At 43.0% G+C, this 12,570-nt stretch overlaps 1 protein-coding gene across 1 annotated transcript in view; it reads left to right on the top strand.

The window, feature by feature from the left end:
• The first annotated feature begins 1,942 nt into the window (after positions 1–1,942).
• ME1 (malic enzyme 1) overlaps positions 1,943–12,570 on the top strand; it is a 166,390-nt gene continuing 155,762 nt past the window's right edge. Inside the window, exon 1 of the mRNA XM_088520299.1 lies at positions 1,943–2,125. Coding sequence (XP_088376425.1) covers positions 2,033–2,125 — 93 coding nt within the window. The 5' untranslated portion in view covers positions 1,943–2,032. The remainder of the gene's footprint in view (positions 2,126–12,570) is intronic.

A 12,570-nucleotide genomic window follows, 5' to 3' on the forward strand; every position in this document is an offset into this window, starting at 1 on the left:
ATGAACAGAAAAGTTTGAACCAGACCTTCCACTTTCAGGTGCTGCTTCTGTCTCTTGCTCAAGCATACATCATTAAAGTGATGCAAAAGCACAGCAAAACTCACACGAGGCTATACATTCTACTGAGCCCTGCTAATTCTATCTTAAGCTAATATGCTTGAGGCCTCAACTGAAAGATTTCTACAGTGGACAGGGGCCAATATTCTACTTTTTTACTCTTTTTTTTTTTTAAGCTGTCAAGGTCCTTGCGCATAATAGAGGCATTTTTACATTTTACACAGTTACCATAATGGATAGTCATGACCTTGATTTTTAATTAGTGTTCTAACATAACAATCATAAATTCTATTTTAGAAAGACAGGGAGGAATAAGTTTGTCGTCTTTCATATGTAAGGTATTATGGTAAACTGTTTCTGCAGCCTGATTACATAAAAAATAATCCCCAAATTGACTACCTAAATTAGCCATTTTAACTAATATGTTTAGTAACAGGAGCAAGGTAAGTCAGGGCATGTCCTCAGCAGGGGTCAGTGTCTAAGAAGCTACTTGGCTGACCTGGCAACAGGTATTCATGGTAATTTCTTTGACTTTTGACACAAATCTGAATTTGTTTGTTTTCTTTTATAGAGCGTGTTGCAACACTAAGATAAAAATTACATCAATACACATTGCTGTCACTTGGATGAAAGTACAGAACTCAGGTTATCAGAATAACTTAAATGTAACCCACAAAGAAAAAAAAAAAAAAAAAAAAGGTAACGCTTCTAGTTTGCCTTTTGTTTTTTACTTTCATTGTGAAAACACCAAATTGCTACCCTGATATCGCTATCCCTTACTTTAGGCAAACTTAAGGACTTGTGTAGCAGAATAGTCAGCTATCCCAGACAAATCTAAGGACATGTGGATAATCACTGGGATACAGGCTCTGACAGGTCAGAACTTTGTTCACAAGTTTTTCTTAATACTGCTTTTCCTAATACTTGATAAGTGGTGGACAGAGGGAGAGATTTATTTACTGATTTTTCCGCTGACTTGCTAATCGAAATACAGACTTGAAACCCTTCCAAGTTCCCTTCTCCACTTAACCCCAAATGAACTTTTTCAAGCTACCGAACAACACTTTCAGGAAAGGCTGGATTTGAGGAAGCCTCCTTTAACCGAACACGAGGAAGTGGCACAAACACCAGACCCACAGATTATGGGTAAAGAGATAAAGCAGCCGCAAGTTTTTGATTTGCGAGTTGCTGCCTGGCATTTAATCAATCTGCAACACATCCAAGGAGCGCAGAAGCCTCCACCCGCGCGTTTCCACACACACGATTCTGCGTAACCTCTCCTGCGGCGCCGGCAGGACAGCGATTTCTGCTCAGGAGGCCCCGGCGCTGCGTTGGCTCTGCCAGGAGGACTCAGGGTCCCACCTGAGCACACTGCACCAGCCTCTCATGCCCAACAGCACTATCAGAATCACATTTTTAAGCGTGAGGCAGTGGGGATTACACTTTATTTCCCACAGGCGGCACAGCACAAGGTCCTGCCTGAAATGAAGCGTGCAGGGGGTGAAGTGCCGGCACGCTCTTCCCCGAGTGGATTACTATTATTAGGCGTGTTTCTACCGGGCGCAGAGGGTAGGAGGAGGTGGAGAAGGAGGGATAACGACGCACGGTGAAAGCGGGGAGCGAGGTCAGCGCCAGCAGAGCCGCAGCCCGGCGGCGGCCCGGGCCTCACGCGGCTCCGCTGCGCCGCAGAGGCGGCGGCGGCGGCCATGCCGTAACGGCCGCTCGGGCGCTAACGACCGCTCCAGGCCGTTAACGGCCGCGCCGCGGGGCCGCCCCCCGCACCTGCGCGCCGCCCCCTGACTCAGCGGCGCCGGTGACCCCGCTCTCGGCGGTGCCGGCTCTGCCTCTTCCCTCCCTCCCTCTCTCCCTCCCTCTTTCCCCCACAGGATCATCCCACCCCGCCGGGCGGTCACCTCGGCAGGAGGAGCCGCCGCCGCGTTGCCTCGGCGGGCACCTGACGGCAGCGAGCGTCGCCATGCAGGCAGGGAAGGCGGCCGCGGGCGGCGAGCGCCTGCAGCTCACCATGAAGCGGGGCTACGAGGTGCTGCGCGACCCCCACCTCAACAAGGTAGGCGCGGGGGGAGCCCCCGGCCCGTCTGGCGCTGCTGCCCGCCCCTTCCCCCGGGAGCGGCGTGCGGGGGGCGCCCATAAAACTTCATCATCCCCCTCCGCCTCTTCGTTTCTCCTCGCCCTTCCTCCCTCGGGCGTCCCCGTCCTTCCCGCGGGCCCCCTCGCCCTTGGTGTGGCGTGTCCTGGCACCCAGAGGGGGGGTTTAGCACCGCTTGTCTCCCTCGAGCCGTGCGACAGTCCCCCTTTCCCCCCCGTGCTGCTCCTCGCAGCTGTGGTAGCGGGTGGAGCCTCGTACGGCATCTCCAGCGCCCTCCGGAATGCTAATTCATCGTGATACAACTTTCCAAGCAGGTTAGGTTAATCTGTCCATCCAGAAGAGAAGAAAGGAAGGAAGAAAAAAAAAAAAAAAAAGGCAGCCGTGAAGCTATGTGACTAAGTATCTGCACAGCTCGATACGACTGCAGAGCTGTGATAGGAGATGGTGCTGCTGGCACGGCCAGCCCAGGGCTGCTGCCAAAGGGCAAGATGGGTGAAGCCAAAGGTGGATGCGGAGGTAGGATAAAACACACCCGGTGTACGGAGCCGTGGTGAAGTTCTTCTACCCCAGCTTCTTGGGCATGTTTTTTTTCATAGTTAGCCTCTTGTCTATGCTTCAATTTGTTCCTCTGCATTAAAATGTGTATGTGATCACTTTCCTTAGTGCCGAGTTGTAGAAATTGACAAAAAATCCTTGTGTGTGTTTCCTGGGTAGGTTGATTCATCATTGAAACCTCCGTGTATTAGTTAGATGAATGGTCCTTTTATTAGCGCTGGTGCTTGAACACAAAGTTTGCTCAGAGGCTGTCAAATGGCTAAGGCTGGGTAGGCCGGAGAAGGTCTCCTGAGGTCAGGTGGAATGAATAAAAAAGTAACATCCAAGAAGAAAGCGGTGAGAGGTTTTCCCGCTTGGGATTCTTTTTAAGCAACTGCAGTGTTCATGGAAAAAGTCTGATTCAGAGCAAGCAAAGCAAACCAATCAAGCCCAAAAGCTTTTTTTAAGAAGTAAAGTAGACCATATTCTAAAATGTCTAGTCTGAAGAATAGTCAGAGGCAAAAGAAGCTTGTCGCTACCTTTTTTCCTCAAGCATCTTATTCCTTGCCCCTGAGCAGTGTACTTGGAGTCTGGATTTTGAAGAGGAAAGCTCTTGTGCTCTTGTTTGATTTCCTGGCCTTGACTTTCCTCTTGCCTCTTCCCTCAGCTAGGAGTGAAGATTTGTGCTGTACAGCAGAGAAGCAGGGAAAAGTAACTATTCGTTACCAGCCGCATCTCCCCAGCTGAGGCGGAGTTTGGCAGGGCACAGCACAGGTCAGCTGAAGCCTCTTTCCTTGTGCCTTTAAGGAGAGGGTGCAGGGCACTTAAGCTAACTTGTTGACTGAGACAGGTTGGTTTTGGTGGGTGTGGATGTGTAACACCCTACAATATCTGTTGGGGAAATAAAGATGCTGATAACCGGCCAGTTTGATAAATTGTGATGTGTGTGCATGGGAGCTGGTATTCCCTTTTCGCTTGGTATTGCTGTTAAAGTCTGTTAGACAGTCTGTTAAGCAGACAGCAGCAGATTGTATGGAATTCAGTTTGAAGTAGGAAGATTTTTAATGATTCTAAAGTAGAGGGATCATTTGCAGCACCGAAGAACTGCCAGAACTTTCTGTTATCTCACAGGCCCTCAATAAGAGGAAGAATTGTTAGGATTAGCACTTTGTTTTAGAGACTGTGCCAGTTCCAGCAGTCTTACTTATAGTTAACTTTGTCAAGTATGTGCAAGTTGCAAGTGATGGTGTGTAGCTGGGGCTTGTAGAAAAATAAGCCAAATCACATCTCTTATTAATCCCTACCTGAGCTTTGTCTGATGTTTGCAGTCTTTCCCCTTTGCACTATAACTTAGCCACACTAACTTTTGCCTACAGAAGCAAATTTAGCAATTCAAAGCTGAATGTAACAGAAGATATTTTCAGGGGGTTGCAAGCCCAGACAGATGGCTCATCAAGCTGCAATAGGCATGCGATATATGGAAGTTTGGTGTTGGCATCCTCAAGTATTACATTCCTTCAGTATATTATTTCTTTTATATTTCCTTCAATACATTATTCCTTCAGAGTTCAGAGAAGATTAGAGAGAAATTGTATAGGGAGGAACTTATACTTGGCCCTCTTTAAGGGCCCTCTTAAAGAATAAGAAGAAATAAAGGCCTTGATTTTATTTATATATTTTTTTTTGTAAACCTGTATGTAGGGTCCTATTCAATAATAATGCTGGACTTCTGCACACTCAGTATAGGTACCACTTTGTTATCCTCAGCACAGTAATGGCTGGTGGGAGGTGAGGGAAGTGGCTGGGGGAATGTCAGGGCAGGCAGCTGAGTTTTCTGTTTTCTACCTTTCCCTCACATTCTACCTGGGCAAAGCTTCCAGGCAAGAAGGAACATATTAACCACTGAGGTATGCTGAAGCCCAAGGCAATGTAGTTGTTAGGTCTTTTCTGTTTCACTTTGTAAATAATGTACAAACTTCATGAAGGGGAAGCTTACTAAAAAAACTCTTTTGTTTTCTTTTGGGTATCTTGCCTAGATAGGCAACCATTGCTGCTTCTACAGGGTTACTGCTGAGTGGGGCAAACTGCTTGCTGGAGTGATGCAAGGGGAACAGTAGATCTGAATACACTGATTTTACTTACGTTAGGGTGCGTGTCCAAATCTCTCCACAATAATCAACTGAGCATTGGAGGTTTTGTAGGTCCCTAGTGTTTACAGATATCTTTACAACCTTCTTGGTCACTGTCTTTGGTAATTTCAACAGAAGACTCTCCAACTAGTCTTTATTAATTGCCAAGTCAAAATGCTCCCCTGACTGAGAAACTTTGCCACTGGGAAGGTGCTTTTCTTCCATACTGCTTTCATGTTCTTGCAGAGCAATTCAGTGAACAGGAAACACAAAACAAGAACTGGTCCTCCAGAAGGACTGGAGTTTTCTCTCCTCCCCACAACTGCTTATTTTTAGCCACTATCCTCTCACTCTCCAGTACCATCATTACCAAGCGCAGCAGGGCTTCAAACTGTTGGTCTCCCTTCTTCTTCACCATGATTAAAGTAATGCTAAAGCAGTGGAGGATGTCAGACTGTGTGATGGCACTGCTGGGTATCCAGGCAACCCAGATCTCAGTTTCTCCCATGTTGGCATGGAGGTTTTATTCTTTTTCCCACGTGGTGCTTAGTGGATCTTCAATTTACTTGCTGTTTGTTGATGTTACTTGTAGGCTGAAGTATAGGCTCACTACTGAACTTACTGTACAACAGCCATACTAGAGCAGACCAAAGGTCTGTTTATCCTTTTTTTTTCTTCTTTTTGTGACAGTGGCTAATGTTGATGTTGATAAAATGTTGATTAAAAAACAAAACAAAACCCTTCTCCCTGCCCCCCCGCCTTTTTTAATTATCTGAGTTAAGCAGAAGTGTTTACTTCCTGTTTTGCCTCTGAATCTCACATCTCAGGCAATGGGAAGAAAATACTTGTGAAATATGTTTTGCTCTGCCTACAGTAAGTTCCTTCACAAAAATCCAGTTTGAGAAAGTGTAACTATCTTGTGACTGGTGTGGGGGACATGCAAGTATGTCTTATGATATTTATTGGTAACACTGTAATAGGCACTCGAAGAAGCGGCCCTCAGTGAAAGAGTCCAAAAGCAGCCTATGAGGTTTCTCACTGCTGAATGAAAGAGAAAAGCTCCTCAGGATGAAACATGTACATTTAAGAAGCTTCTCTAAGTAAATTCATTCCTTTGCTAATATTCTCACTTGTTAAACATGTCAGAACTTTGCCTGGGTTTTGTGCCCTGGACAGTGCTTATTAAAGTGTTGCTTTTGCTTCAGTTGTAAATAGATCTCTTAAGAAGAAAAATGAAGAACCTGAAGATGGAGGAAGAAAATACTCCTTAAAACAGCATTTTAGCAGTATCTGCATTAGCTTCTAAGATAGCTTTTCTGGAGATTATTTAATATTATATGGGGTCATTTTACATTAAATGCTAGTGGGTATGATAATATATTTTAGACTGAAAGATGACCAGCTCCAAGTGAAAGTCTCTGAAACAGAATTTGCTGCTCCACGGAATGGAAACCTAAAATAGGAGCTTCTTCAGATGTAAATTTAATTCATATTGTAGTCTTGCTTTTTTAACAACTATGACCATAAGCTGCAGAATGGCAAAACTGCCGCCTTTTCTTTTTCAACTTCTTAAGCTTCTCAGCTTCCGAGCTGCATAATGGAAGGATATTTTGAGGGAAAAAAAACCCTATAAATGCACCCTGCCCTTGTAGTCCTCTTTATAGCACCCTGTCTTTAGGCAGAGACAGCCCTACCTAGCCTGTTTTGTGTTCTAGCTCGGTGAGGAGTGTCTAACTGCCCTGAGTATGGTGCTTCCCTGTCGCCTAACATGTTCCTTCTGCCACAGCCAGTTGAACGGAGCTGAAAGCAGAGGGTGCAGAGCGGCCGCAGGAGCACTCGCTGAGGGAGATGAGCTCGCCTGCTAAAGCGAGGTGCAGTTCTCCTAGTACTTGGAGATTAGGAATATGACAGCAAAATCCCTGCTGGTATCTGAAGGGCCTTCTTTTCCGTCCTATCTTCTGCTCTAGAAAGTCTGCTATAAGGCGAGATAGTCCAGAGAGCTGAGCTAGATGGAGGCTGGTGATCCTTTGGAAGAGCAAGGGGGATGGATAGCACCAAAGGAAGGTAAGGAGTTGACGGGTGTAAGGGTGCAAAGAGTTAGGGAGGGTCTTAGTGCGGTGCACATGCGTGACTGTGTGGCACATGGATCATGGCAAAAAGGAACAAGGAGGGTAGAGGTAGTGTGCTCACAAAAGCTTTAACATCTCTTTGAGGACATATATTTCATCTTGGTAGTATTTAGTACAGTAAAAGCTTTTCACAAAGCTCTCTGTAGCAGCACTTGGCTGTTGCATAGGGGGCTGCTAGAGTGGCTGCCTGACCTACGTGAATTCTTCTTGGCATCAAATAAACTGAGGTTTGTTGGTCATTCTATCTACAACTTTGTTTTCTGTAGGTCTGAGGAAACACAGGCACAGGGTTGCAGAGGAAAGAGGTCTAGGTAATGTAGGCCAGGTGACTTAGCAATTATTCCTAAGTAGAAATCTACAGAAGTGTTTTGTAGGCTGGTAGCAAATAGCTGCCATTCTGGAAATGCAAGTTGGCAACAAAAATCTAAGTGTTTCAAAAGGGGAAGTAATATGCCTATGGTAGAGGGAAGAATACATTAATATGGGAAAAGTCTTTTAGGAAAAGCAAAAAGTATTTAAATCAGATTATCTTACCATCATATTCAGTTTTATGTGTACAGCCTGTGCTGTTCATTGCCCCCAGTAACTTTGTTCCTGACCAAGTAGGTAAAATGCTAGTGTTATATTCCCTGCTTCCTGTTGGCCTCATTCTTTGCTTGCAGTTATGAGAACAAATGCTGAGACAGCATGTTGGGAACAAAGTTCTGTGACTTGAATAAAAAGCAAATAAAATAAAGGAGAAATTATGTAGTGAGCTATATATACACCAATAAAAGGCTACCAACTGAGAAGAGTTTTCACAAGGAACTGAAACTTAACGTCGTTTTGCTGTGAAGCTGTTTTGAGGATTAGGGGCACTTTTCAATTGTTTGTTTATTCCTATGAACTTCAGTAACTGAAAACAAAAGGACAAACTTGACCTTTTTTCTTTAGTTAAGGAATCCTGTGCTCACTGGTTATAAATACTACTTGGCTAGGTACATTAATCTTAGCACAAGACTGCCAGGCAAATGAGATTATTAAAATGGGTTAAATGGGCTTTCCTACACTCAGCTTTATGGGGATCCTGGGATGGCACAAAACTGGGCATTTTGGATTTATTGATGGATGCTGATAGCAAGTAGGGTAAGAGCTTGGTGAGATACTGTGCTCCTGTGTAGGCAAAATGAACAGAAAAGCCTTTTCCTGCAGAAGGCACATCTCGGTAGGTAAGGTCTTATTTTTCACTTTATGCATTCAATTCTGCCGTACTGGCTGTCTTTGTAAAGGAAAAAGTTATGACTGCAGCATGGACGAGCTGCTTTCCTCCCACCCTGCTTCCCTCTCTGAAGGAAAGAAGAAGTGAAATGCATGTGATAGTAGTGCTTACTACTAACCTCTGATCCCTGGGTAAAATAATTTGCTGGTTCAGTTGTTGAATTGTGCACCAATGACCTCCTGAGCCAGGGGTGCCTTATTACAAAGCTCTGCTCTATGGAAGTGAATTTTCAGTTGTATTTTTCTCTCTCTCTTTTCTGTGATATTGCACTGATACTGAGACATCTCAATCATCAATTAATTAGATCAAAAGTTCATATAGATAAACACTGCTTCACGGGCTTTCATGGATAGCGCAGTATTTGGCCACACTTATATATGCGCACTTAAAAATCTTTGTAGGATAAATTTATTCAGCCTAGCTGCTGAGGCTGCCCTTGCAAGGCTCAGTTTTATTGGTGCTGAACACGTGGAGCTCTCTGTCCTTGGCAGGAAGTTTGGTGGACATCAAAGCTGCCATGAAACCAAGGAAGGTGCCAAGTTTGGGAACATACCCCTGTCCGTGCACAGAGGTGCATCGAGACCTTTTCATTTCCTGGACCTTTTCCTGACCCTCTCCTTTGCCATAATTAAAAACTGCAACACATTTTGGAAGCATGTGCCATTATTTGTGGAGCTGAGTGATACTATCTTGTTTTGTTGAACGTCCTCTTTTATGGAGGGCTTTCTCTTTTTTTTGTGTTAGAGCAGTGCAGGCCAGGTCCATGACTGGGAAAAATCCTATGGTATTTTTTTCCATTGTCCAGTTAAACACTGTGTCAGGGAGCCAAATCTGGCGTAGAAAAAGGTGTAAAATGTTGTAGGGGTGGCAACTTAGAACATGTCATAGCCAGATTTTTTTATCCAGAAAAGATAGAGAACTTTAATAGAGAAATAAATGGTTATAATGTCAACCATACTGAAAGTGCTCGAGTTTACATTGGAGAAATAATTTGTGTTTCAAAGTCCTGGTTTTTATGAGGAGGATAAACCCATGATATCTGAGAATCATTAAAGACCTGATGCTGTTTTTACTAGTAAAGACTCGCAGTAAAGTAATAATGGAAGGATGCAAGAGGGGAAACTGCTGCTAAACCAGCATAAAATCCCTGATGCTTTAAGCCTTTTATAAAACCCCTTTGTCAGCTGTAGAGTTTGAACTCTGCTAAACTCCACAGACATTGAAGACCTAATTCCTAGTTTCCTGTTTAAAAGTAAATTTTGAAATGCTAATTCAGTGGTGCAGGCTTAATGTTTTTGACTAGTTTGGGGTTTCTGAGATTAGAAAAGCTGTCGCCTCATTTCCTCATTTTATCTAAAATGTGTAATATTATAGTATCTTATTGTTTGAATGAGTAATTGACATGATTTTAAACTGTCCAAATCCTTAGATGATTTCAGATTAAAAAAAAAAAGCCTAGGCATTAAAATAGATCTCCAGATTAATTTTGTATTAGTATTACCTTATGCATATTCCTCAGTATATTAAGAGTTAACAGAAAATTGTTGTGTATCATAAAGCAAGTTTTGGTCTTATCAGAGTTTAAGCTTTGCTGATACAATTTGTTGCATAATTCAGGAAGCCCAAATCCTGACTAAGAAGGAGGTCACAGGGCACCCTGGAGATGGTTCCTGCAAGCACTGTGAACTCCCTATCTGCAGTTTACTTGGGTACTGTTAGTGCCTATTTCTGAGTGAAACTCAATACCTCGTGCAGCACTCGAGTTGTTTACAGTGTGGAGAAAGCAGAGGCAGTGCAGAAGAAATGCTTCATATGTGCATGAAAAAGACAGCAGGTAGAAATGAAAAAAGTGCCACAATTCTCATATGGTTTGTGGCGTTTAGGCGTGGATGTGAAATAAGCCAGGGCAAAGTCATGAAGCTTTCACTGATAGTCTGTAGCCGTTTCCCCCCCACCACCCCCGGATATGTAACTTTGGAAAACATGTTTATGTGTATGTAAGAAAGAGGCAGCCAACCTCTTTACCTAAGCAATATAAAGGAGCCAAGAGTCAATAAATAAAAAGTCAAAATATAGAAATACAGTTGCAAAACAAGTATCCAAATGTGTGAGAAACGGAATGCTGATTTCACCTGCTCTGGGTTTGCTCAGCTCCTGTCAGATCTTTTTGATTTCTCTGTCTTTTGAGAGAGCAAGATGGGGCATGAGACGTGAAGCAGAGGGGCCTGTTTGAAGTAGCTGGCATTTAGTTGGTTTGGATGATGGTGCTGATGATGCTCTTGCAACTTTCTTAGTTATGCACCGTTTTCTCCACTCTCTTCTTTGCTTGAGCGCTGAAGGGGAATAGTATCTAGTTAAAAAAGTTTAGGTTAAAAATCTAAGGTGTTAAAATACGGTTCTTCCACCACAAAGAAAATTAGTATGCAAATTTGTAGTTGGTGAAATCTGGGGCAAACTATTGATGTCTTCAATTTAGCTTGTAAATATTTGTCTTTTTTTTTTTTTTCTAACAACATAAACAGAAGTTGCTCTAGGTGATATTTCTTCTATTTGAAGATACAAGAATGTTTAGAATAAAATTATTAAAACAATTAAATGATTAGGGTTGTTCTATTTTTTCTTTTTCTTTCTTTCTCCCTGTTCTGCACTGCTCCCTCCCAGCTCTGAATGGAACAGAGTGATTGTATTACAGTGGGGATGCTTTAAGGAAACACTATTTCGTGTTAAAACATTTTCTTCCCCCTCCTCGCCCCCACCACGGCAAATCTTCTTAGTATTCCCAAAAATTCAAATATAATTCAATTGTAAAAAGTTTCACATCATAGAAACTGATAGTGGACATTTTTAACACATCTTTGTGCTTTTAAGAATCTGTTCACAGGCCCAAATACTTTGCAGATGGAGCTTTTCAATTACGTGCTGTATTTTCCCTGGATGGGTAAAGTCTTTCTCTTGCTTACATGGTTGGGCATTTGGGCGATCATCTATTTTATTTATTTATTTCTTTAGGTCTTTCAAGGGTCAAATAAAGAAATAAGGCAGGGCCCTTAAAATAACTGAAACATGTTTTTGTATGAACATACAACTTATTTCTTGGATCTGGAACTTCCTGCTGTGGTGTTAGAACTAAATACACTGATTGTAGATGAGAACAAATTGACTCAGTGAGTCTGGATAAAGTCGTATCAGGAAAGTATTTTTTATTTATCTTACTCACTGTATGTCATCTTCTATTTTAAAAGTGGCTTTCTCTACCTGTCAAAGATGCTCAACGCCTCTTTGAAAGGAGCTCTCCATCTAGGCTGTGCATGAAGAGAACCCCTCACTTTGCATCTCCCCTGTGGGGACAGAACCAGCCCGGCTTTGCCTCGGAGCCCCTGTCCTGCGTCTACCAGGAGAGCAGGAGTGCTCAGGTCAGGAGGCTGCGGGAAAGAGGAGCCTCTGCCCTCCTGCCAGCCCGGGGACGGAGGCTGTGCCGGCCGCCGTGCGCTCCGCTCGCTGCAGCCACAGCCACTGCTAATGCAAAACGGGAAAGCAACAGACTGCTTGCGGGTAGTGTGTCCTGAGGAATAACTTCTGCTACTGTAATTCCTGGGTCCTCTACGTGTTATTTTGCAATACACGTATAGCAGGTAGAATACAGGTAAGAGGAATACGTGGGCAGAGTACAGTTTAGGTGCCATGATTTTCCCTATGACAATATAAACAGAGGATATGACTAGCATTGCTTCACCCTGTAATGGTTTTCTCTGGAGTATATTGCATAAATCTTTAAACAGGTTTGAAGTTTTCTTTGTCATACAGTAACGTCAAGTTTAGGTAATGACAATGAACAGCACACACGTTTTCTCCTCTTAATTAGAGGAATCTGCTGCAAGACAAAATATTGGACACTAGGCTAGCAATGAGGTCATGCACTTGTGGTAATTATTAAATCTCAGTAAGTTAGTGGTCGTCTTCGGAAAAGCAAGGATCATTTTCTAAAGTTTGAGAATGAATAAACAGCATAAAGGCCTTGGTGTTGTGAAGTGAACTTGTATTTCAGTCATAATCTTTAGCAAGTTCCACTGCTTTTCTGTTTTGTCTTTTTTACATTATTGAAGCAAAACTCTTTTTCTGATTCAGTTCTCAAACAGCACCTGCAAATGTCATCCCTGCTTTCTTATCTTATTTGTCTAATGACTTATGGCTAAATAGGTTGTATATTTTATTACCTTTGTTTTTATTCTTGCCTGCACTATTTTAGTTACATTTTAACAAATGCAATGAATCCTAAAATACCTAAAAATAACTGATGTAGGAAAAAGTTCAAATAATCTTCTAAATTTAAAGCAAAGAAAGTCTAAATTTGTTATG

This window comes from Tinamus guttatus, unplaced genomic scaffold (genome assembly GCF_059628265.1).
Source record: "Tinamus guttatus ecotype Peru unplaced genomic scaffold, ASM5962826v1 Tinamus_guttatus_pri_ptg000085l, whole genome shotgun sequence".
In the NCBI taxonomy this organism is placed as follows: Eukaryota; Metazoa; Chordata; class Aves; order Tinamiformes; family Tinamidae; genus Tinamus; species Tinamus guttatus.